The sequence below is a fragment of the Anguilla rostrata genome, chromosome 15 (assembly GCF_018555375.3).
Source record: "Anguilla rostrata isolate EN2019 chromosome 15, ASM1855537v3, whole genome shotgun sequence".
NCBI classification, from domain to species: Eukaryota; Metazoa; Chordata; class Actinopteri; order Anguilliformes; family Anguillidae; genus Anguilla; species Anguilla rostrata.
In genome coordinates, this window is record NC_057947.1 from 2,118,697 (window position 1) to 2,139,769 (window position 21,073).

At 40.2% G+C, this 21,073-nt stretch overlaps 1 protein-coding gene across 2 annotated transcripts in view; it reads right to left on the minus strand.

The window, feature by feature from the left end:
* LOC135240535 (NACHT, LRR and PYD domains-containing protein 3-like) overlaps positions 1 to 19,332 on the minus strand; it is a 169,044-nt gene extending 149,712 nt beyond the window's left edge. The window contains exons 1-7 of one of the 2 annotated variants that reach the window (XM_064310131.1): positions 19,208 to 19,332; positions 12,234 to 12,358; positions 9,674 to 9,815; positions 9,406 to 9,516; positions 8,748 to 8,858; positions 7,807 to 7,858; positions 5,820 to 6,156 (exon numbers count right to left, since the gene is read on the minus strand). In XM_064310131.1, the coding sequence (XP_064166201.1) occupies positions 5,820 to 6,156; positions 7,807 to 7,858; positions 8,748 to 8,858; positions 9,406 to 9,470 (565 nt within the window). In that variant the 5' untranslated portion in view covers positions 9,471 to 9,516; positions 9,674 to 9,815; positions 12,234 to 12,358; positions 19,208 to 19,332. The remainder of the gene's footprint in view (positions 1 to 5,819; positions 6,157 to 7,806; positions 7,859 to 8,747; positions 8,859 to 9,405; positions 9,517 to 9,673; positions 9,816 to 12,233; positions 12,359 to 19,207) is intronic. The other variant, XM_064310121.1, reaches the window with a different exon arrangement.
* Positions 19,333 to 21,073: the final 1,741 nt, after the last annotated feature.

Sequence of the window (21,073 nt, forward strand, 5' to 3'; positions counted from 1 at the left end):
ACATGCTTCTATCAGTACGTTACACACCTCACACAGTGATACATGCCTTTTTCACAGTGTGCAACACACCCCTCACACAGTATTACATACATTCCATCCTTGAAATTGAATTTCTTGCTGACACGAGCATCAGTGTCACTGTCACTCTCGCTATAATAATTTTTGATTGAATTAACACAAATGGGTTTTTTTTTTCATTATGGTGAAAAGGAGAACACACTTTTTTGATTCCGCGTTCCCAACCTGCTGCCAGTGTGTGATGATGTGTAGCTATCCCTCCAACAAGAGTGACTAGCTACATGGAAGAGGGAAGCTAATTTTTGGAATCATATTAAAGAAAACTGCTGTTATTTTCTGGCAAGTTAACGATTTATATGTTGCTATTTGATTATAGCTGAAGCATTTCTGACACTGAACATGAAAAATTAACTGTTTTATGAAAAATCGGTAAAAAGCGGGATTGACCAGGGTCTTACACAGGTTTTACATTGCAGACTTATAATATGACAAGAGAGTTAGGGATTGGATCCATAAAAATACTTGAATGGCGACTACGCTGACCACTATCCTAAAGTATGATACCTGTTGCTAAACCACTATTATGCAGAATGATGGAAGCTGTCTCTGAGGAAAAAACATAGAGAAAAAGTTACACTCTGCTGCCTCCTACTGTCAGAACCCCGCAAGTAGCCTATTTCCCTCTGGCTGGCAGAACCTCTGCCGTAGAGGCAAATGCATCAAATGAAACCCTAAATCACTGTATTGAAAACGCAGGTGCCAGACCATGTAACATTAAACGTAGGTTAATAAGACATAGGAAAAATGTTATCATGAATCAAAACATAGTTACTCATTCTTACTCTTACAAACAGCATGAACTCCACCACCCCAACCTAAGGGACGGTCAATTAAAGTGAAAAAATGCTTTTATGATTAAAAACTTGTTTCTCATCTTGATTATTAACTATTCAATGAACCCCTGATGAATTTTTTTTTAAAAACCACATAATGTTAGGCTAAAATGTATTGTTATTTTTTGTTAATATTTTTCTTTCCTCTTTAGCTGTATGTTTGATTTGCATAAGCTTAGGTAATTAAAAGAAAAAACCGAAAAGCTTCCATGGGTGGAATACATGTCCAGCCATTATGCTTTATTCAAACTTCCCCAAGTTGTATTTTACAAGCTCCTGCACATGAGCTGGGGGCAGTCTGCGATGGGGAGACACAACATCCCTTGCTATATGGAAAGTTGCTTGAAAGACTCATTGGGGGGCAGATCAGATATTTTAGAGTCACATGAGCCAGTGCTGGGCGTGTCATTAGCCAACAACTTGTAATGTTTTAACTCCAGTAAGCCTGCGTGCTACCGCTTACAAAACCGTACATTGCAAAACTATTTTATTGAAATAAAGTACACAACCGAATCAATTTTAACATTTGCATTTCTAAATTTTAGCAGTTTATAGGCTTTATAAGGGAAAATGTATCGAGGCATATTACAGGAACACTGAGAAAAGCGCTAAAATGTGCATGACAAGACAAAACAGAAAAAGTAGTTAATGAAATTCAAAGTGCAATATGCACCGTCACTCTCCTCTCATCAATTCCTCAGAGAACACACAGCTTTGGTGGTTTAGTGTAACCGTACGCACACAAATCAGTTATATTTCACTCAGTTGTCGTGTAGCTATTCTATTCAGTTTATTCAAAGTCTCAGTTTTAGAGAAAAAACATATATATTGATGGCACTATCTCCATGGATTTCTAAGCCTATCATTTCTATGACTACAGCATCCACAATTGTTCATCCCCACCCTAAAGGCTTTATCAACTTCATCACAGTTGCAGTGAATGAATTCTGCATGATTGTATGTGTCAAAGTACTTTCAACAGCACTTTTTTGGGAAATTCTTATCAAAGCAAAGGTCATTCAGTTGTTCAATAGGGTGCAGAGTAGACAACGACATGTTCGCACCAGGGTAAAAGCACCTGTTGTTGTCTATTGTCTAGCAGGGGGCTTTGTGAAGAAAATGGCACAGACTGCCTGTATTTCTTTACTGAGTCGATTTTTATTTTATAAAACGCAGTTATTTAAGCACAAATATTTAGGAAAGTATTTAGGAAAGTCATGGAAGGAGGAGGATATAGGCATTTATGTTATAGGCGCTGGAGTAATTTTAATTATAAAGTCCCCAATGCATGATTGACACACTCTGGTCTATCTTTAAAGGAAACTCTCACTGCAGGTGTGTGTGTGTCTAACTGAGAAACGTGGTGCTGACTTGTGAGCAAATCGCATGAAAGAGATGGGAAAATAGATACGAATCTGAATAATATTTGCCAAATTCAAGAGGAGAAAACATTTGGGAAGAACGCATTGTTGCCAAATGTGGTATTTGTATTCGCCACCATCCCTAAGTGACTTTGAAAGAGGGTTAATTATTGGGGCACGGATGGCAGAAGCATCAGTCACATAGACTGCTCAACTGCCAACAGTTTCAATAGGAACAGTGACCAAAGTGATATCTGCATTTAGATCCATGGGAAAGACATCAGTAAATAGGGTCAGAAATTGTGGTCGAAAGCGCACATTCAATGACTGTGATGGTTGTGCATTAGTGCGTAAGGAAAAACAGAAGAGCAACTTTTCCTCAGATGACTGAGAATGTCAATGCAGGCTGCGATCACACTGCCAGCAAGAACAGTTCATCAACAACTACATAGAGAGGGATAATATAGTAGAACTACAGTGCATAAACCCTAAATGCCCATTTGAGAGTTCTGTGGTGCAAAACCCATAGGCACTGGTCTACAGAGATGTGGAAAAAAGTGATATGGTAAGATGAGCCATCCTTCACCATATTCTCGACAAGTGGGCGAGTGCATGTGTGGCATACATCAAAGAACCATACAGGCCTGAATGCTTGACCCCTACAGTGAGGGGGTCTGGTGGCTCTGTTATGCTGTGTGGGCTTGGTCCACTTGACCCCTTAAAGGGAAGGGTCACTGCAAATCAATGCAAAGTTAATGTGAGTGATCACCTTTCTCCTACGATGAAACATTTTTATTCTGATGGGAGTGACAATGACCCCATCCACAATGGCACAAGGGGTTACTGAATGGTTTGATGGAAGTGGGCAACACTTTGGCAAGGTCTGGCATATCCGTCTCTCTCTCTCTTTTCTGGTATTTCATAATCAATTGTTTAATGTTTTGTTGTACGTCTTCTGTTGTGTCATTTAGAAGTAGTGAGCCTGCATTCAATAAAGAATGTATGATATCAACGCATTAATCTATTTGACTGCTTTGTAGTAAATGCAATTAGCTAATCTAAAAACGTAATATAGAGCTTTTGACTTGTTCGTTGATTCCACCAGTTTTCTGTAGACTGACCTATCAATGAATTCAGCAAATTCATTGATACTTCTCATTTTCAATAATAATAATTAAATTAAATCACATAAAATATATTTTACATGTAGGTTAATTGAGAGGTTCTAGCATGCAATATCACTTGGTTCAGTATTCAGAGTTCTGAACATTTTAACAAGGGCGTCGACTGTTGGAACTGCTGGATACAGAAAATAAACATCCTTACTTGTCCCACAATATATTTCAAAGTTTATAAAAATATATATATATATATATATGTATAATTATAATTATACATATATATATATATAATCTGCCAGTGAGTTAGCCTAACCGCTCTACTACAGGTGGCGCAGCCACCTCTCACCTGGCAGAACTGCATTTGTCACAATATTTTATCCCAGGTTCAGAGGTCGCAGTATTTTATCCCAGGTTCAGAGGTCACAGTATTTTATCCCAGGGTCAGAGGTCACAGTATTTTATCCCAGGGTCAGAGGTCACAGTATTTTATCCCAGGTTCAGAGGTCACAATATTTTATCCCAGGTTCAGAGGTCACAATATTTTATCCCAGGTTCAGAGGTCACAGTATTTTATCCCAGGTTCAGAGGTCGCAGTATTTTATCCCAGGTTCAGAGGTCACATTAACGTTCGGTTTCTGCGTTTTTTTACACAGATAAAGGAGCCACAGTGCAGGAGAAAAAATACACTGCGTTCTATAAACGCAGATATTGGTCCGACTTTTGTGCTGTTTATTGATCATAATATTTACACAGCCAGTGGTAGCATTGTGATATTCAAAGAGAAAGCACTTTGGGTGAAAAGTTGAAAACAAGATATTCCTTTCTCGTTAGATTTGTTAAGATAATGCATTTGATTTGCTTTCTGCGTGCATCATCATCATTCTGTAGCCAATTAAAACCGACATCAAAAATAAATAAATGGTACTGTGCACAGTAAAAAAAGGCTAGTAGTACTGCCGTATTGTCATCTGTATAAAGAAGTGCATTCCAAATTAGTTTGTGATACTGTATAAAGTATCACAACAGTCCTCTCCAACAAGTCGTCAATGGTAAACTAGAATTGTACAGCTACATTTTTCATGGCCATCGTGGCAATATTACTACAATATAGTCACTAAAATTGCTGTCTGATACATGGGGGGACTCTTAAGGATTTCCACTAGCCCAGATGAAATGTTATTATCCCTGTTTTTAAATTCATAACATGTTTACTATTAAATCCCTTCATATTCAAAACATGCACATTCATTCTTGTTCTATGACCTGTAAAATTTCCATCAATAATACTACTCATAGAATAACAAAATGTCTTCATACAGTAAAGATCAAGGCTACATTGAGAAAACAATGAAATCTCGAGTGAAATGTTCGCCAAACAAGTTTAAAAGCGGAAAAAGGAAATAGGCTACAAGAGGCAGCATATGCAAAAAATGTTTGATTTATTTGTATTAACAATTCATACCTAGAATTAGCTCCAAGGAGCGCTGGAGCGGGGCCTAGCACATGCGGAAAATTTATTCAGAAAAACTCTAGATAGTCGGCCTCTACACTTTTTCACAGGCCAGCCCAGTAATTTATTTCTGCCTACCCCACTGTAGCTTGCACATGAGTAAATAAAACAGAAATCGCTTCTAGGGTTATCTATTATTTTTTCTATCATCATATAGTCTGTGTGGCAGAAATGCATTTTGATCAGAATGCAAAAACATAATTTGTAGCTTATTTCATCCTGCTTCTGTTAATAAAATTATGAACAACAAATATTTCTTTTTGGCATTTAGCACGACCAATGCAGATTTTTCCCAACTGAACTTGTGGATCTCCCGCTTGATGTCAGGAGGAGAAGGCAGATATTTTGCTATTTTCCACACTGCAGACGCAGCACAAATTATGTGCTACCCACGTTGTCGGAGGATAAAAAGGTCATCATATTCTCAGTTTGCGCATCTGCAGGTGCACAAGTAGGACTCAAACACCCCGTTGCAGGGTCATGCTTTTGCTTTTGGAACGAGCTTCTTTACAGCGTGAGACACCCGGAGGTCCTTATAATCTAATACTTTTATGCTGATTGCTGAGTTTGATTCCTGGATACAAACTCAGGGCAGACTGTCTGATGGGACAGTGGTCTAGTTACTGGTATTTGAGCACAAGATTCTGCCTTTAAACCCCCCTCAAGGACATTTAATCTTGTTCATTTGCTTGTCATTGTAATCACTGCTTGAGGCAATATGTTAATAAATTTAAATGTAAAATAAATAAATGTTATTTTTGGCCTTTTATTTACAGTATGTAATATTGTCAATGTACAACAGTATTATGAAAGTGTAGATGCTGTAAATAAGAACATTCATCACTGTTAGATTTGCTATCTAAACTCATTTCAAAATTCTAATTGACACGCAGTAGCAATGAGAGAAAACTCTTACTGTGCTCATCTCTTTCCAGTGAATCAGCGAGATCCTTCTGCTTCATTTTCCTCAGGATGTGGAGTGTGATCTTCAGAGACCCCTCACTGCCACAGGTCTCCAGCATCTTTTCAACTATGTACAGGACCTCAGGATCCTCCTGCTGTCTCTCAATGCATTCTGGGTAATCATCAATTCGATGACTTTTGAACAATTCCTTCATCTTCATAAACTTAACCAGTGCAGAAGGATCTTCAGGCAGACTCGTTATGCATTCTGGGCAATCCTGACTCAGATGGCTCTGAAAAAGTTTCAGCTTTTCGTCCTCCTTCAGCTTCATCAGAGTGCGCAGGAAAGACTGAAATAAACACATGTAGAGGTGTGCTGTATCAGTGTAAAATAAACACATGAAGAGGTGTGCTGTATCAGTGTGAAATAAATACATGAAGAGGTCTGCTGCATCACAATAATAAATGAACACGACAAATAAATGGGCCATAATACAAGTGAACCGTAACAAATGTCTGTTCGTAAATGTGAATGTACCATGATGCGAGGGAAATGTCCCCATGGGGATAAAGAAGTTTTCTATGTATGTATGTACAATATGTATTTTACATGCAGTATGTATTGTAAGTAGCAAATGTACAAGAACTTGTACATTTAGTAAAATGAAGTTGACAAGCAAGTATAAACATATGTTTTCTGGAGGAATATACTTCCTGTAGGTATTCACCAGCAGTTATGTACATTCATTTAAATGTCTTGCATGAGGCAATTAGAGGTATTCGACACTTTGATGTGACACAAAGTTTAAATGAAATGGTAAGATTAAAATGGCAAGATTAAAAAACACAGGGCCAAGTGTAGATGGTATGTCATAATGCAGTCTACATGTTCGGTAAAAGACAGGGTAGATGTGGTGCAAAAGCAATAGTTGAGAAGCAACAGACAATTATTAGTGAGCAAATGAGCATGTGTAAGACATGAAGAATTTGCTTCAGGTGGGACTTGAGCCTGTGACTCAACGATCCATCGCAACATTTACCACTGAGCCACAAAATGACTCGCTGTTGAGACAAGAAATTTTATTGGGTAAAAAGATATGTCCATTTTGCGTGTGTATGTGAGATAAAATGTCCAATGGGGAGACATATTCTTTGTGGGTGTGGCAGTTGGTCCGCATGAGAGGTGGATTGGTCTCGGCTGCGCCGGCTGGTGGAGAGAGCACACGCACCTGGGCTGCGTTGGCAAATCAGCCCAGGTGCTTAAAGGTGCGCTGCTCTCCACAGTTTGGGGCGGAGCCCGGGAGCTCACACCGAGAGTGCAATTATGAGTTTCGTTTTGTTTTATTTTAAGCATGAAAGTCACTAAGGAAGTAATCCTTAGCTGGGATGCTGGAGGAGCTGGACCCGGCCGGGAAGGCGGGTCAGCTACGGGCGGCGCACGGGAAAGTGGTCGCGCCGTTTTACTATCTTTTGTCTTTGTTATTTTAGCCTGTGACCCGTGAGGGGGAAGGGTGAAGTGGTCCGTTAATTTGATTTTGTGTTTGTGTGTGTGCGCTCTCTCTCTCTCCATGCGACAGAAACGGTGTTCCCCGGTACTGTCACATTCTCCCTGCCCGGTGTGTCACGCTTGGTGTGTGACAGTGGGCCATGAGCGAGAAGAAGAAGAAGAAAAAGCAGAAGGAGAAGAAAAAGAAGCAGCAGCAGCAGCAGCAGCAGCAGCAAAGTTTGGGTCTTTATTGTGTGGACATGAGAAGTTGTCTGTTGAAATGCGGTCAGAATGTACAGAAATAAATGTTTTTAAGGGCTGAGGGTCTGTGGCTGTTGTGGTTATTTCTGTGGAGAACCCAGAAAAGTGCCAAACTCTCAGAGCTGTATAGGTATGGGGCATGCCCCACCAAGGAGAACCTCGGCTGGATGGCATACCTGCCATCCCAATATGTATTATATACACTCCAATGAAATGTACTGTATGAAAAAAAGAAAAAAGGCGGATCACACACCTGTTTAAGGGGAAATAACATCTCTGAGCGGGATTTGAGTGGCCACTGTGTCCTATGAAAAAAAACAACCTCCAGTTAATCTCTTACTGCAGCTCTAACTCACAGCACATGGAGACAGAGCTTCCAGTTAAACTCATCCTCTTACTGCAGCACAAACTCACAGCAAATGGAGACAAATAATCCAGTTAAACTCATCCTCTTACTGCAGCTCAAACTCACAGCACATGGAGACAGAGCTTCCAGTTAAACTCATCCTCTGACTACAGCTCTAACTCAAAGCACATGGAGACAGAGCTTAAAGTTAAACTCATCCTCTTACTGCAGCTCAAACTCTCTGCACATGTGAATATGGTGCAATACACCTCACCTGAAATGGACTGGTTCATCCATTGAATGATCGCTCTTCATAGACAAACAGCTGGGTACAGGTGACCTAGCTCTTTCTACCTGGATCCTGTGAAGAAAACATGGAGACAGAGCTTCCAGTTAAAATCATCCTCTTACTGCAGCTCAAACTCACAGCACATGGAGACAGAGCTTCCAGTTAAACTCATCCTCTTACTGCAGCTCTAACTCACAGCACATGGAGACAGAGCTTCCAGTTAAACTCATCCTCTTACTACAGCTCTAACTCACAGCAAATGGAGACAAAGCTTCCAGTTAAACTCATCCTCTTATTGCAGCTCTAACAGAGACAGCACATGGAGACAGAACTTCCAGTTAAACTCATCCTCTTACTGCAGCTCAAACTCTCTGCACATGTGAATATGGTGCAATACACCTCACCTACACCTGAATGTGATATAATACACCCACCGATACACGACTGTGCAATAATACACTTACTGACACCTGTGTGTGTCTTAATAAAAACTGCCTACATAGTGAAGAACATTGAAGAACAAATAAACAGTGGAATCAATTTGAATCTGTTCAATTACCTCTGATCACCAGTGACGTCTCCTCTGAAATGGACTGGTTCATCCATTGAATGATCGCTCTTCATAGACAAACAGCTGGGTACAGGTGACCTAGCTCTTTCTACCTGGATCCTGTGAATAAAACATGGAGACAGAGCTTCCAGTTAAACTCATCATCTTACTGCAGCTCTAACTCACAGCAAATGGAGAGACAGAGCATCCAGTTGAACTCATCCTCTTACTGCAGCTCAAACTCACAGCACATGGAGGCAGAACTTCCAGTTAAAATCATCCTCTTACTGCAGCTCAAACTCACAGCACATGGAGACAGAGCTTCCAGTTAAACTCATCCTCTTACTGCAGCTCAAACTCACAGCACATGGAGACAAAGCTTCCAGTTAAACTCATCCTCTTATTGCAGCTCTAACAGAGACAGCACATGGAGACAGAACTTCCAGTTAAACTCATCCTCTTACTGCAGCTCAAACTCTCTGCACATGTGAATATGGTGCAATACACCTCACCTACACCTGAATGTGATATAATATACCCACCGATACGCGACTGTGCAATAATACACTTACTGACACCTGTGTATGTCTTAATAAAAACTGCCTACATAGTGAAGAACATTGAAGAACAAATAAACAGTGGAATCAATTTGAATCTGTTCAATTACCTCTGATCACCAGTGACGTCTCCTCTGAAATGGACTGGTTCATCCATTGAATGATCGCTCTTCATAGACAAACAGCTGGGTACAGGTGACCCAGCTCTTTCTACCTGGACCCTGTGAATAAAACATGGAGACAGAGCTTCCAGTTAAAGTCATCCTCTTACTGCAGCTTTAACTCACAGCACATGGAGACAGAGCTTCCAGTTAAACTAATCCTCTTACTGCAGCTCTAACTCATATCACATTAAATATCTGATTCATGCATTTATACCTCTTCCTTTCAGTGCTGAGGGTTCCTCCTTTGGTCTTTGGCTCCTCTGAGAGACTCAATTTAGAAACAGCGCCCCCTATCTAAGGAGACGGGAACACATCATAATAGACTGGACCCCAAGTGGCTTCCAACCCAGATTAGCCTGTAAACACACAACATGAGCACACACTGAACACTCACATGGACACACAGAGACACACACACACACAATATAACATAGTTTTTACTGGAAGCAATGCAGAATTTAAATGGGCCATGAACATGTACTATACAGACATCTCAAAAGGAGTGGTGTTACCCTTGAAACCAGAGCTCAGGAGCGTGTCAAGAAAAACACCACAGCGCACTAGAAACAGTGTGCCGAGGCTTGATTAGTTTCTGCCAAAAACACGTGATCAATGACGTCCGAAACTTCATTCAGTACACACAACCATGTGATCGCTTTGGTAACTGACTCAAAGGAAGCAAAGCTTTGGCGCAGGTTTTGTGGGTAGAGCAAGCAGTTCGTGTCAGTCGTGGGCTAGTGAGTCACAGTGACTGCTTTAAGAATCCGAGACATTGTGCAGAGATGGAACCAGCCAGAAACAGAGAGTGGTCTGCAGTTTGGGAGCATTTTAAAATGATGTCAGCAACTAAGCTTTATCCTCCTGAGACCCAGGGGAAAATAGGTTCAAAATTACATTTTTTTCTATATTTTTTGTGTTATAATATATATAGTAATAAAAATGTATAAAAATACAAATAAAATAAAATAACAATAAAAACAATCTGTTATGAATAATGCTATATAAGTGCAGTTTTACTTATCATGACAACAATTTGGGGCGACATAGCTCAGGAGGTAAGACCGATTGTCTGGCAGTCGGAGGGTTGCCGGTTCAAACCCCACCCTGGGCGTGTCGAAGTGTCCTTGAGCAAGACACCTGACTCCTAACTGCTCTGGCGAATGAGAGGCATCAATTGTAAAGCGCTTTGGATAAAAGCGCTATATAAATGCAGTCCATTTACCAATTTAAAAAAATACACAGTAAATTTTTTACAGCGGAAAGACCACCAGGTCCAATTACATGTAATCTCACATCCAAATTTATGACATTTAAAGACCATTATGTATTATAGACACAGAGACAATTAAGCTATCATGAAGGCTTAAAGATACAACTTGAAACGTCACGTCCTCCACAGAGGACAGACATGGATGTCTGTCTCAGAAGGATGAGAAAAAATTATTATATGAATACATACAACAATAACCTTTTATTTCAATGACCTGTTCAATGTTACATAAGCACCTCCTCTCCCCATTTAATAGTTATTACTCCAAAGTTTCAAGGTGGACACGACGCTGATGACTTTATCTTTTTAAAGTCTTTTATTGAATCTCTTTTAACCTTTAATATGATCTGCTGGTTTGGTAACCTAAATCTTAAGTGCAAGAGTAGACTGGCCAACATTGTAAAATTAGCTGGCAGGATCATGATACAGTTGACCCCTCCCAGCTCTATCAGATGGGATCTATAAGGCCCAGTCCATTCTGAGGGATTCCCAGCATCCCCTGTTCAATCAATTTGTATTACTTCCCTCAAAGCGCAGATATACACTGATCAGCCACAACATTAAAACCACCTACCTAATATTGTGTAGGTCCCCCTCGTGCCGCCAAAACTGATCCGTCTCCACCTCTGAAGGTGTCCTCTGGTATATTTGTATTTCTGTGTATATTTGTATTTACTGTATATTTGTATCTGATATTTTGTATGTACTGTAAATTTGTATCTGATTGTGTTACTTTATTGTCTTTTATGCTGCGACAGTGCAAATTCCCCCGGGGATCAATGAAGTACACTACTACTACTTATTACATTATTGGTTTTTATTACATAAAAATTTAAAATGGATTACTGGGGAGTTTACACATGATTTTAAAAACTCTCGACGGGTCAGAGTGGTTTTGGCAGCACGAGGGGGACCTACACAATATTAGGCAGGTGGTTTTAATGTTGTGGCTGATCGGTGTAGGCTCCCTATTTTAAAATAGGATTACTATGTTAAAAACAAACAGGATTAAACACTCTTTTATCCCAAGTGTCATTGGCTTTCTTAATAAGTAATAGTGATACGTTTTGCAATGATTTTAATGTTTATCTGTTGTCTTAAATATAGTTATTGCTATTTATTATATACTATGCTGCAGTGCAAACTGCCCCATGGGGACAATAATGACTCTAACTAACACCAAACCTATATCCTTTGTGTTATATACCCGCACATTTATTTGGAATACCCCCTCATTAATGCAAATAGGCTACTCCTAACCGCACATTATGTGGCTGTAACTCAATATAGACATTACATTCCATTACAGGCATTTCGCAAACTCCCCTATCCAGAGCGACTTACACAACTTTTTTTTTTTGTCTAATATTTTTTTACATTACATCCATACAGCTGGATATAAACTGAAGTAATGCAGGTTAGGTACCTTGCTCAAGGGTACTACAGCAGTGTCCTACCTGGGACTCGAACCTGTGACCTATAGGTTACAAGACCAGCTCCTTACCTATTAGAATGGGCAAGATGTGTGATCTAAGCAACTTTGACTGTGCCAGATGGATGGTGCCAGATGTGGTGGTTCCAGAATCACAGAACCAGCTGCCCTCCTGGGATTTTCATGCAGTACAGTCTCTAGAGTTTACAGAGAATGGTGTGATAAACAAAAACACATTGTTAATGAGAGATCAGAGGAAAATGGGCAGACTAGTTCAAGCTAACAGAAAGGCCACAAATGAAATAACAGCTATGCTTGCCCAAAGAGCTCTAATGTCATCTCTCAGGACCACAGCAGATGAGACAAAGGAGACAATTAAGATTCTTGAAACTGTCAATTACTCCCAGTAAAACCATTTTTCCTGAAGCCATTCCAAATAGCCTTTTGGCATGAAGGTAGCATCTAATTTTGGAGCATCTAATGAATCAATTAATAGAAACTTGGTGATCCCCCGATGCAACCAAGTTCTGTAATTCTCCAACTGTGGCCACTGGATATTTCTTGGCTCCCTGAACCATGCATTGCTCCCTGAACCATCTACCTCACTCTGCATTGGCTAAGCGCCATTAGAATTAAAAGATGAAATTTTCATTCAGTGCAAACAGCTGCAGTTTATTTGTAATAACATGTTTACTCAATGGATAATCAACTGACTTTCCAACTTGATGAATACATCAACATAATTATGAACAATGATTTGTCAAAAAAGGCCTTTAAAATACAGTCAGTTATAATGAAATATAATGACCAAGCACAAAATATCATCAGCAGACAAGGTATTAGTGACCTGTAACCAAAAGAATACATACTGGCCTGTAACTGTATGATTGTACATAGTGTATCTGTCGCTATTATTTGATGTTACAGTGGATAGAGTAACACGTCTCATGATCAGATTCAATGAAAAAGAATACATGGATAAGCCATTTATGATTCAGTGGCCCTTAAATCTTTGTGGTATGAGGACTATGCAGTGTAAAAGACACACATTTACAGTGCACAGTGTAAAACATGCATACACCTATATGGACAATTGGGGGTATGCATTTATGGACCACTTTATTTGTCAATCATTTCTTGTATTCTGAATCTGATCACAGAAATCTAATTTCAATGACAAATATTGTGGTCACCGTGACCATGTACTCCAGATGAAGAAAGAACTACTATTTCTGCCTACAGATTTTAAAAAGCCAACACTGAATTTTACACAACATAGAAAGTCCCTTAAGAATAATAAACATCACTGCCCCAGTTCTTGCTGAAACCATGCAACCATTTATGATGTCTGCAACAATGACAATTTGATGACACTCATAAAGCAACAGTAATACACTAAAAGCCCTTAAATCATTGTGACAAGGGAGGGGGGTGTATTTATAGACCATTTTATTTGTCTAAGATTTCTTGTATCTGAATCTGATCACAGAAATCTGATTTCAATAATGTATATTGTGGTCACTGTGACCATATACTCCTAATAAAGAAAGAATTACACAATTATGTCTGCAGACGTTAAAAAGCCAACACTGAATCTATAATTGTACACAACATAAAGGGTCCCTTCAGAATAAGAAACATCAGTGTCCATGTTCCTGCTCACAAGTGAAAACATGCAACTATTTATGATGTCTACAACAACAACAATTTGATGACACTCGTAGTGAAGCAGTAATGCACAAAAAGCCAAACTTGACCCAGAGAAAGCTTGTGTAATCCATCTAGTGACAAGCTATTACAAGGCTAGCTCTCAGAACTCTGCAAAATGATTATTGCTGCTTAATGTACTTACAGATTCTATTATGTTTGCCACAGCCCAAACATGAGATTACGGTTCGAACCAGGAAGTGCCCATGAGACAACAGTTTAGTGTGAAACTGATCTTCCACTACCATCTAGTGGCTGTTTAGAGGAACTACAATATTATTTTTACAACAGTCTTTTCTAGAACTCCACAGGTGTTCTTACGTCTTAATAATTGCAGTAGATGTGACTGTAAACTAAAATGTTTTGCAAATAATTAAATGTTTTATTGATCAGAAAAACATCTTTCATGTCTATATGAGTGCACATAGTGAGTCACTGCCCATTCTTTCACTGCTCCGCCTCAGTTCCTGTAGATTCAGTGGGAAACCTGCAGTGATTAATGCACTTCAGACTGTGCTCTGCAGTGTACAGCTGCTTGGAGGCTAAAGGTAGTGAAGGGAAGTGTATGTTTCTGTATTTCTGTATGCACTCCTGGACACTTCTGCCTAGGCCTGCAGCCTTGTCCCAGTCTCCACATTCCCAGTTACCGTGGCGATGAGGGAAAAGAGTGATGGAGAGCTACGAGGAGGATGGAATGCAGCTCAGGGCCGTCTCGAGTGCACTCCTGAGAGGACCCGAAAAGCTCTGGCACCCATTAGGGGGATATACCACCCCATCCCAGGCACTATACTGTGTTGTTGTGTTGTGTGCTGAGGCCTAATTACTGAGATAACAAATGTGTCTGACCACAGACAAAGACTCCATGCCTGTGAGATGTGACCTTATGAGGTGTGATGCTTAGAAACTACAATCAAGACTGAGACAACTTAGTGAGTTTTTGGAGAATGTATCTGCATGTTGTGTAGTGGGCATTGCCCTGGTGCATATTGTACAAAATTCTGTTACAGTGGGAAAATGTCATCTGACCTGATGATTTCCTGTCTATCGTAATGTACAAATTGAATGGTTCTTAATAATGCAGAGATGATTTGGCATTCTGTATGGTACTTCGCATTTCTTATGGATGCTGATAAGTTGTAATTTAATTGAATTCCTCTGCATGCTGTGTAGTGTGAATCCCACTGGTGTATATTGTGATCTCATGAAAAACATGTTTTCAACATACAAAAATGCCAAGTTACTCACACATACAAAGCACTGTCTATAAGTCATTCATTAAAACTGGCAAAAACTAGGCCTGCCATTAAAAGTATTGAGATCAAAATGATGCCAAGTTACTGTACTACAAACAATATAGGCTATCTTGCCTCACCAAAATTAAAGAAGCTGTATTCAAAAGCAATGTTTCCTAAACTGTTTCAAGTCACTCAAACAAAAGCCCCTTAGACACCCCTGGCATTTTCCTAATCATACCCCACACCTCCCCTGCCTCAATGACTCTCCTGGCCACTGTTCTTGCCCTCTGATACTCCAGCACACAGTCTGGAGGAAGGTTCCTGTGCAGGACCCGGACTGCATGGCTGCATGCTCAGACAGCCTTAGAACATTTCGGTGACCACCACAGCACCACCTTCCTCATCCTTCTCCCTTCATTCCGAGGAACAGCAGCTGACAAGGCAGCTAACAGAACTTCAGATGATGCAGTTACTGAATCATCTATATCACAATCTACCTGGATCTGTGCTGCTCCAGTTTCACAGACCTGACTGAACACCTCTCAGTCTCCTTTCTCCCAGCACCATCTACCCGGGGACACCCATTCCTCTCTAGATGCTTCTGTCCCTTTTTTACACAGTATTGGATAACGGTCAGTCCCCACAGCTGAATCCTCCCAGACCTCCATTCACTCCCACCAGCCATAGAGCTGCACACTAAGGTAAGGCCCAACACTGATGACGTCCCCAAAATAACATTAGACTGTGTACCCCGCCCATCATTCAGGCAAACCAATACCAGGCTAACCATAAATTTGTCCATAACAGCACCATTTCTGTTAGTGAACCCGCTACCCCAAAGTGTATTATAGGAATTCTAATCTCCACTCCAAATCATCTTATTAGCCCTAAGCTGGAGTGTTCCCTCAAGGTAATGAAGGGACAGGTCCAAAGTCTGGTTATAAAAATTCACCACTACAGCACTATCCCCTGTACCCAACCACACCTCCTCTACCATTCATTCACTCTCAGCGCTTACAACCACCTCTCTGAATGATCACCCATCCTTCACAAAGGTGCAGTACCCTCCCCCCTGACCAACCTGTCTGTCCCTCCACACTGATCTATACCCTGATAGGACAAACTGCAGGTGTGCTGTTAGCCAAGTTTCTTCAATGCAGAGAAGGTCAGACAACTCAGGCAACTCTTAAGCAAATTTTTAAAATTCCTGCCCATTGGCCACCTAACACAAGTAGAGACATTTAAAAAACTCCAGTTGTAAACTAGACTGTCAATCACCACCTTGAGACGGATGTGCCATCGCTGGAGTCAACAACCCGGTCAAGTCCTCCACTGTCACTCCAGTTCTCCCTAAATGCACACCTGCAACATTCACTGTGATTTTTGTGCAGTTATCAGTTTGGGCAGAAGAGTTAATTACATTAGTCAGAAAAGCTAAAAACTGTCCCTTGCCAACCAACAAAGTACCAGGCTGTCTGTCTGGGACACCTGTGTGTACAGGCCTGTGTGTTCTCTTCACTGATCCCCCATCCTGTCTTATTGAAGGTTCTGTGGAACCACACACCTGTCTGACTTCCCTCACAGCTTCAGCATGTGATACCTGACTGACAGCCTTGTACCTGTATCTCCTTCACACTGCGTAGTCATGGTTCCCCCCACACCTGCAGCAGCACCTCTCTACACACTGAAGTCACATGACCTAACCTCAAACATCTGAAGCACCGCAGTGGGGCTGGCACTAACGGCCTGACTGGGTGGCTGACATAACCCATCTTCCCTCTCTTCGGCTAGTTTAGTCAGTCTCATCAGGTTAGAATCATCACTGCTTATGTCTGACTGAAACCAATACTTTAAACTCCTCACCCTCCACTCTCCTAACTTTGGCACTGCTTTTGGGGCTATCCGCGCCACTCTCGTCAAATGGCTTCCTCTTATTCCCCTGAACACTACTCCAAGAACTTCCACCCGCCTCTTCCTCAATTGACTCTCCCCCGCAAACCTCACTATCCTCACTGTGTACCATTGCTTCAAGAAAAATAATTAAAGCAGGAGAGACGGCCAGCCAACGCTCACGCATTGGCAAATGAGGAAATGTGTGTTGCCTCTTCCAAACTCCACTGCCGAGTTAGCTTTGCAACATGTCAAAAATACGAGGGAGAAAACGTGTAGGGGACTGAGTTTTTATGTGCATTAAAAAGGGTACCCCTCTGTTTTGAATTATTTTTCTGTTATCGTTTAAAAGTCACTCTTAAGAATTCTTGGAGTTGACAGCTAACATGTCATAATAGTTATAGCCTGTAGAAGACACTCTGTATCAGCAGTGATAGGAAAAACTACGGTTCTGGTGATGACGTTGTCACAAAGATGCTTTACAATGGCTTTACCAGGCCTGAACCCCCAAAAACAGTTTATGCTGACTGTAATTGCAGCGGCAAAATTTGCTTTCAACTCAGGAGACGTTGATATTTTTCAAGGTTAGATCATCTAGTTTTCACAGTTAATATCCGTACATGATATCCGTACATCAACCCTGAGGAATATTCAAATATCAAAATGAGTAAGAATGCACATGTGAAGCTGGATTCCTCCTGAGATTTCTTTTTTCTGGCCACCGCTTGAATGTTTTTTCTTCCCATCCGGGAGTTTATCTTTACCTCACTGCTTGTTTTTGGGGGTTCGTGCCTGGATATTGCCAAATGTTCCTTCTGGTACTCTTCAAAACATAAATATCATGAATGCAGGAGAGTAAGTAGCTGGATGTGCATTGTAATAACAGAAATATGGTAGTATGTGAATATCAGGGTGTGTATCATAATAACAGAAATATGGTAGTGTGTGAATAGCAGGATCTGTATTACAATAACACAAATACTGTAGTGTGTGAATAGCAGGGTGTGTGGGAGACAATCTTGTGGCAGCTAGGATCAAGGAATTTAGGCACTCATATAGTAAAATGATTTAATGAAATGTATGGCATTATTTCAACAATAAATCATATTTAACAATGTTCAACTGCAGAAAAAATAGCTGAACATTTAAAGGGACAGATTCTAGTGTTTTAGCAATGACAACAGAATAAACTGAATAGCCTATGACAAGGTGAGCTGAATAGCCTATGAGAGAGTGAGCTGAATAGCCTATAATAAGGTGAGCTGAATAGCCTATGACAGAGTGAGCTGAATAGCCTATGATAGAGTGAGCTGAATAGCCTATGATAGAGTGAGCTGAATAGCCCATGACAAAGTGAGCTGAATAGCCTATGATAGAGTGAGCTGAATAGCCTATGATAGAGTGAGCTGAATAGCCCATGACAAAGTGAACTGAATAGCTTGACAAAGTGAGCTGAATAGCCTATGACAGAGCAAGCTGAATAGCCTATGATAGAGTGAGCTGAATAGCCTATGATAGAGTGAGCTGAATAGCCTATGACAGAGCAAGCTGAATAGCCTATGATAGAGTGAGCTAAATAGCCTATGATAGAGCGAGCTGAATAGCCTTCATAATAACACAATAACTGTAACAGTAACATGCCACGTTCTGTACATTCTGCCCACATTTTACATTTCTATATTCTGCACAAATCCAAACTTCTTTATTAAAGAGAAAATAAAATTCTGACTTTCCTTTTCACAAAGTGAAGACTGTCCACACAAGGCTCATCATGTCCAACAAAACAGTTTTTTCTATGTTATTCAGTGCAAAATCAGTGTCTGTTAGACAAAACTACTACTGCTTGACAAAAAAAGTTTGGAATGTTATTCAATGTTACAGTTACAGGTGTCAAAATGTAGCCTACGCTTTTAATCAAATTACTAGGCCTGGGACTACCGCCATATCTCACAAGGTAAAATTATCATAAAATATTTTTTTTAACTGAAGTAAAACATAATTCTTTAAAATTATTTTTTAATTACTTTTGGCCCCAAATGAAAAATTTGAAAAAAAAGAAGCCTATTGCACCAAAACCACCATTTTATTGTCAATTTCCTGTTTTGCTGAATTAGGCGTGTTAATGCGATTATGCTAGAAGATTCCCGTTCCTCCCCACACCTCTTCACCTTTAGTTTATATTCTCTCCATCCCACTCCACAACAGGCTACTTACTCCGTTCTTTTTTCAGTTTTATTCCTTCTTTTACTCCCTCTTCTTTCTCGCCCGTCCTTAAAATGGTGTTTGAGTTTGAAACACTCCCAGATTGGTACTTTTGGACTTTGGACCATCTCACACTTTCATTATGCCCTGCCCATTCACTTCCTCATGATCAGTTACAGCCGTTATGTAATATGCTACAGTGTTTACACTAAGTTATATATTAGCTCCAGTTCTTAACTGACTGGTTTAGTTCATAGGTTTTGGTGTAGGGTTTGCTATTATGATGTCCGTACGTTTGTTATGTGCCATTTCCAGTCATTGACTGTTTGTTTTCTTTTTTAGACAGCCTGGAAGGTTATTTGTCATTTGCATATTTGTCATCCTGGAGGCCAGGATCAAGGAATTGCAGCACTCATATAGTAAAATTATGGGATGAAGTTTATGCCATTATTTCAACAATGCATCATACTTAACAATGTTCAACTGCTGAAAAAAATGGCTAAACATTCAAAAAGACAAATTTTAAATGCTTAAGCAATGACAACAGAGTAAACAGAATAGCCTATGACAGAGTGAGCTGGATGGCCTATGATAGAGTGAGCTGAATAGCCTATGACAGAGTGAGCTGGATGGCCTATGATGGATTGAACTGAATAGCCTATGACAGAGTGAACTGAATAGCCTATGATAGAGTGAGCCGAATAGCCTATGGCAGAGTGAGCTGAACAGCCTATGATAGAGGGAGCTGAATAGCCTATGACGGATTGAACTGAATAATGCTAAAAATAGCATTATTTTTTAAATCTGATAGCAATGTTTCATCTTAAACCTTCATAAGGGGCTCATTTACAGTCCCCTCCAAAAGTATTGGAACTGCAAGGTCAATTCCTTTGTTTTTGCTATATACTGAAGACAATTGAGTTTGAGGTCAAAAGATGTGCATGAGATGACAGATCCGAATTTCAGCTTTTATTTCCTGGTATTTTTATCTAGATTTGTTAAACAACTTAGAACATATCACCTTTTGTATCAGACAATCCAATTTTTAGGTGAGCAAAAGTATTGGAACATGTGACTGACAGGTGTTTCTTGTTGCCCAGATGTGTCCTGTTAGATTGATTGGTTAAACAATAAATAGTTCTGAATGTCTACTCTTGATTTTAGCCTTGGGTTTTGCCTGTGAAAACTGCATTTGTGTTATAAAAGATAAACCAACATGAAGACTAGAGAACTGTCTTTGGGAGAAAAGCTAGCTTAGAAAATCGATCAGAGCCATTGCACAAGCATTGGGGATAGCTTGTACGACAACTTGGAATGTCCTGAAAAAGAAAGAAACCGCTGGTGTACTGAGCAACAGATATCGAACAGGTCGACCAAGGAAAACAACAGCAGTTGATGACAGAAACATTGTGAAAGCTGTGAAGAAAAACCTCAAAACATCAGTCAGTGACATCACAAACAATCTCCACAGGACAGGGGTGAAGGTATCTCAATCAACCGTTCAAAGAAGACTTAGAGAGCAGCAATATAGAGGCTATACCACAAGATGAAAACCACTCATCAGTAGTAAGAATCGGAAGACGAGATTACAATTTGCAAAGAAGTACAGTGATGAGCCACAAAAGTTCTGGAACAAAGTTTTATGGACTGATGAGACCAAGGTTAACCTCTACCAAAGTGATGGAAAGGCAAAAGTGTGGAGAAAGAAGGGATCTGCTCATGATCCAGAACATATAAACTCATCTGTGAAGCACGGTGGAGGAAGTGTCATGGCTTGGGCTTGCATGGCTGCTTCTGGAGTGGGCTCACTAATCTTTATTGATGATGTAACTCATGATGGTAGCAGCAGGATGAATTCAGAAGTCTACAGAAACATTC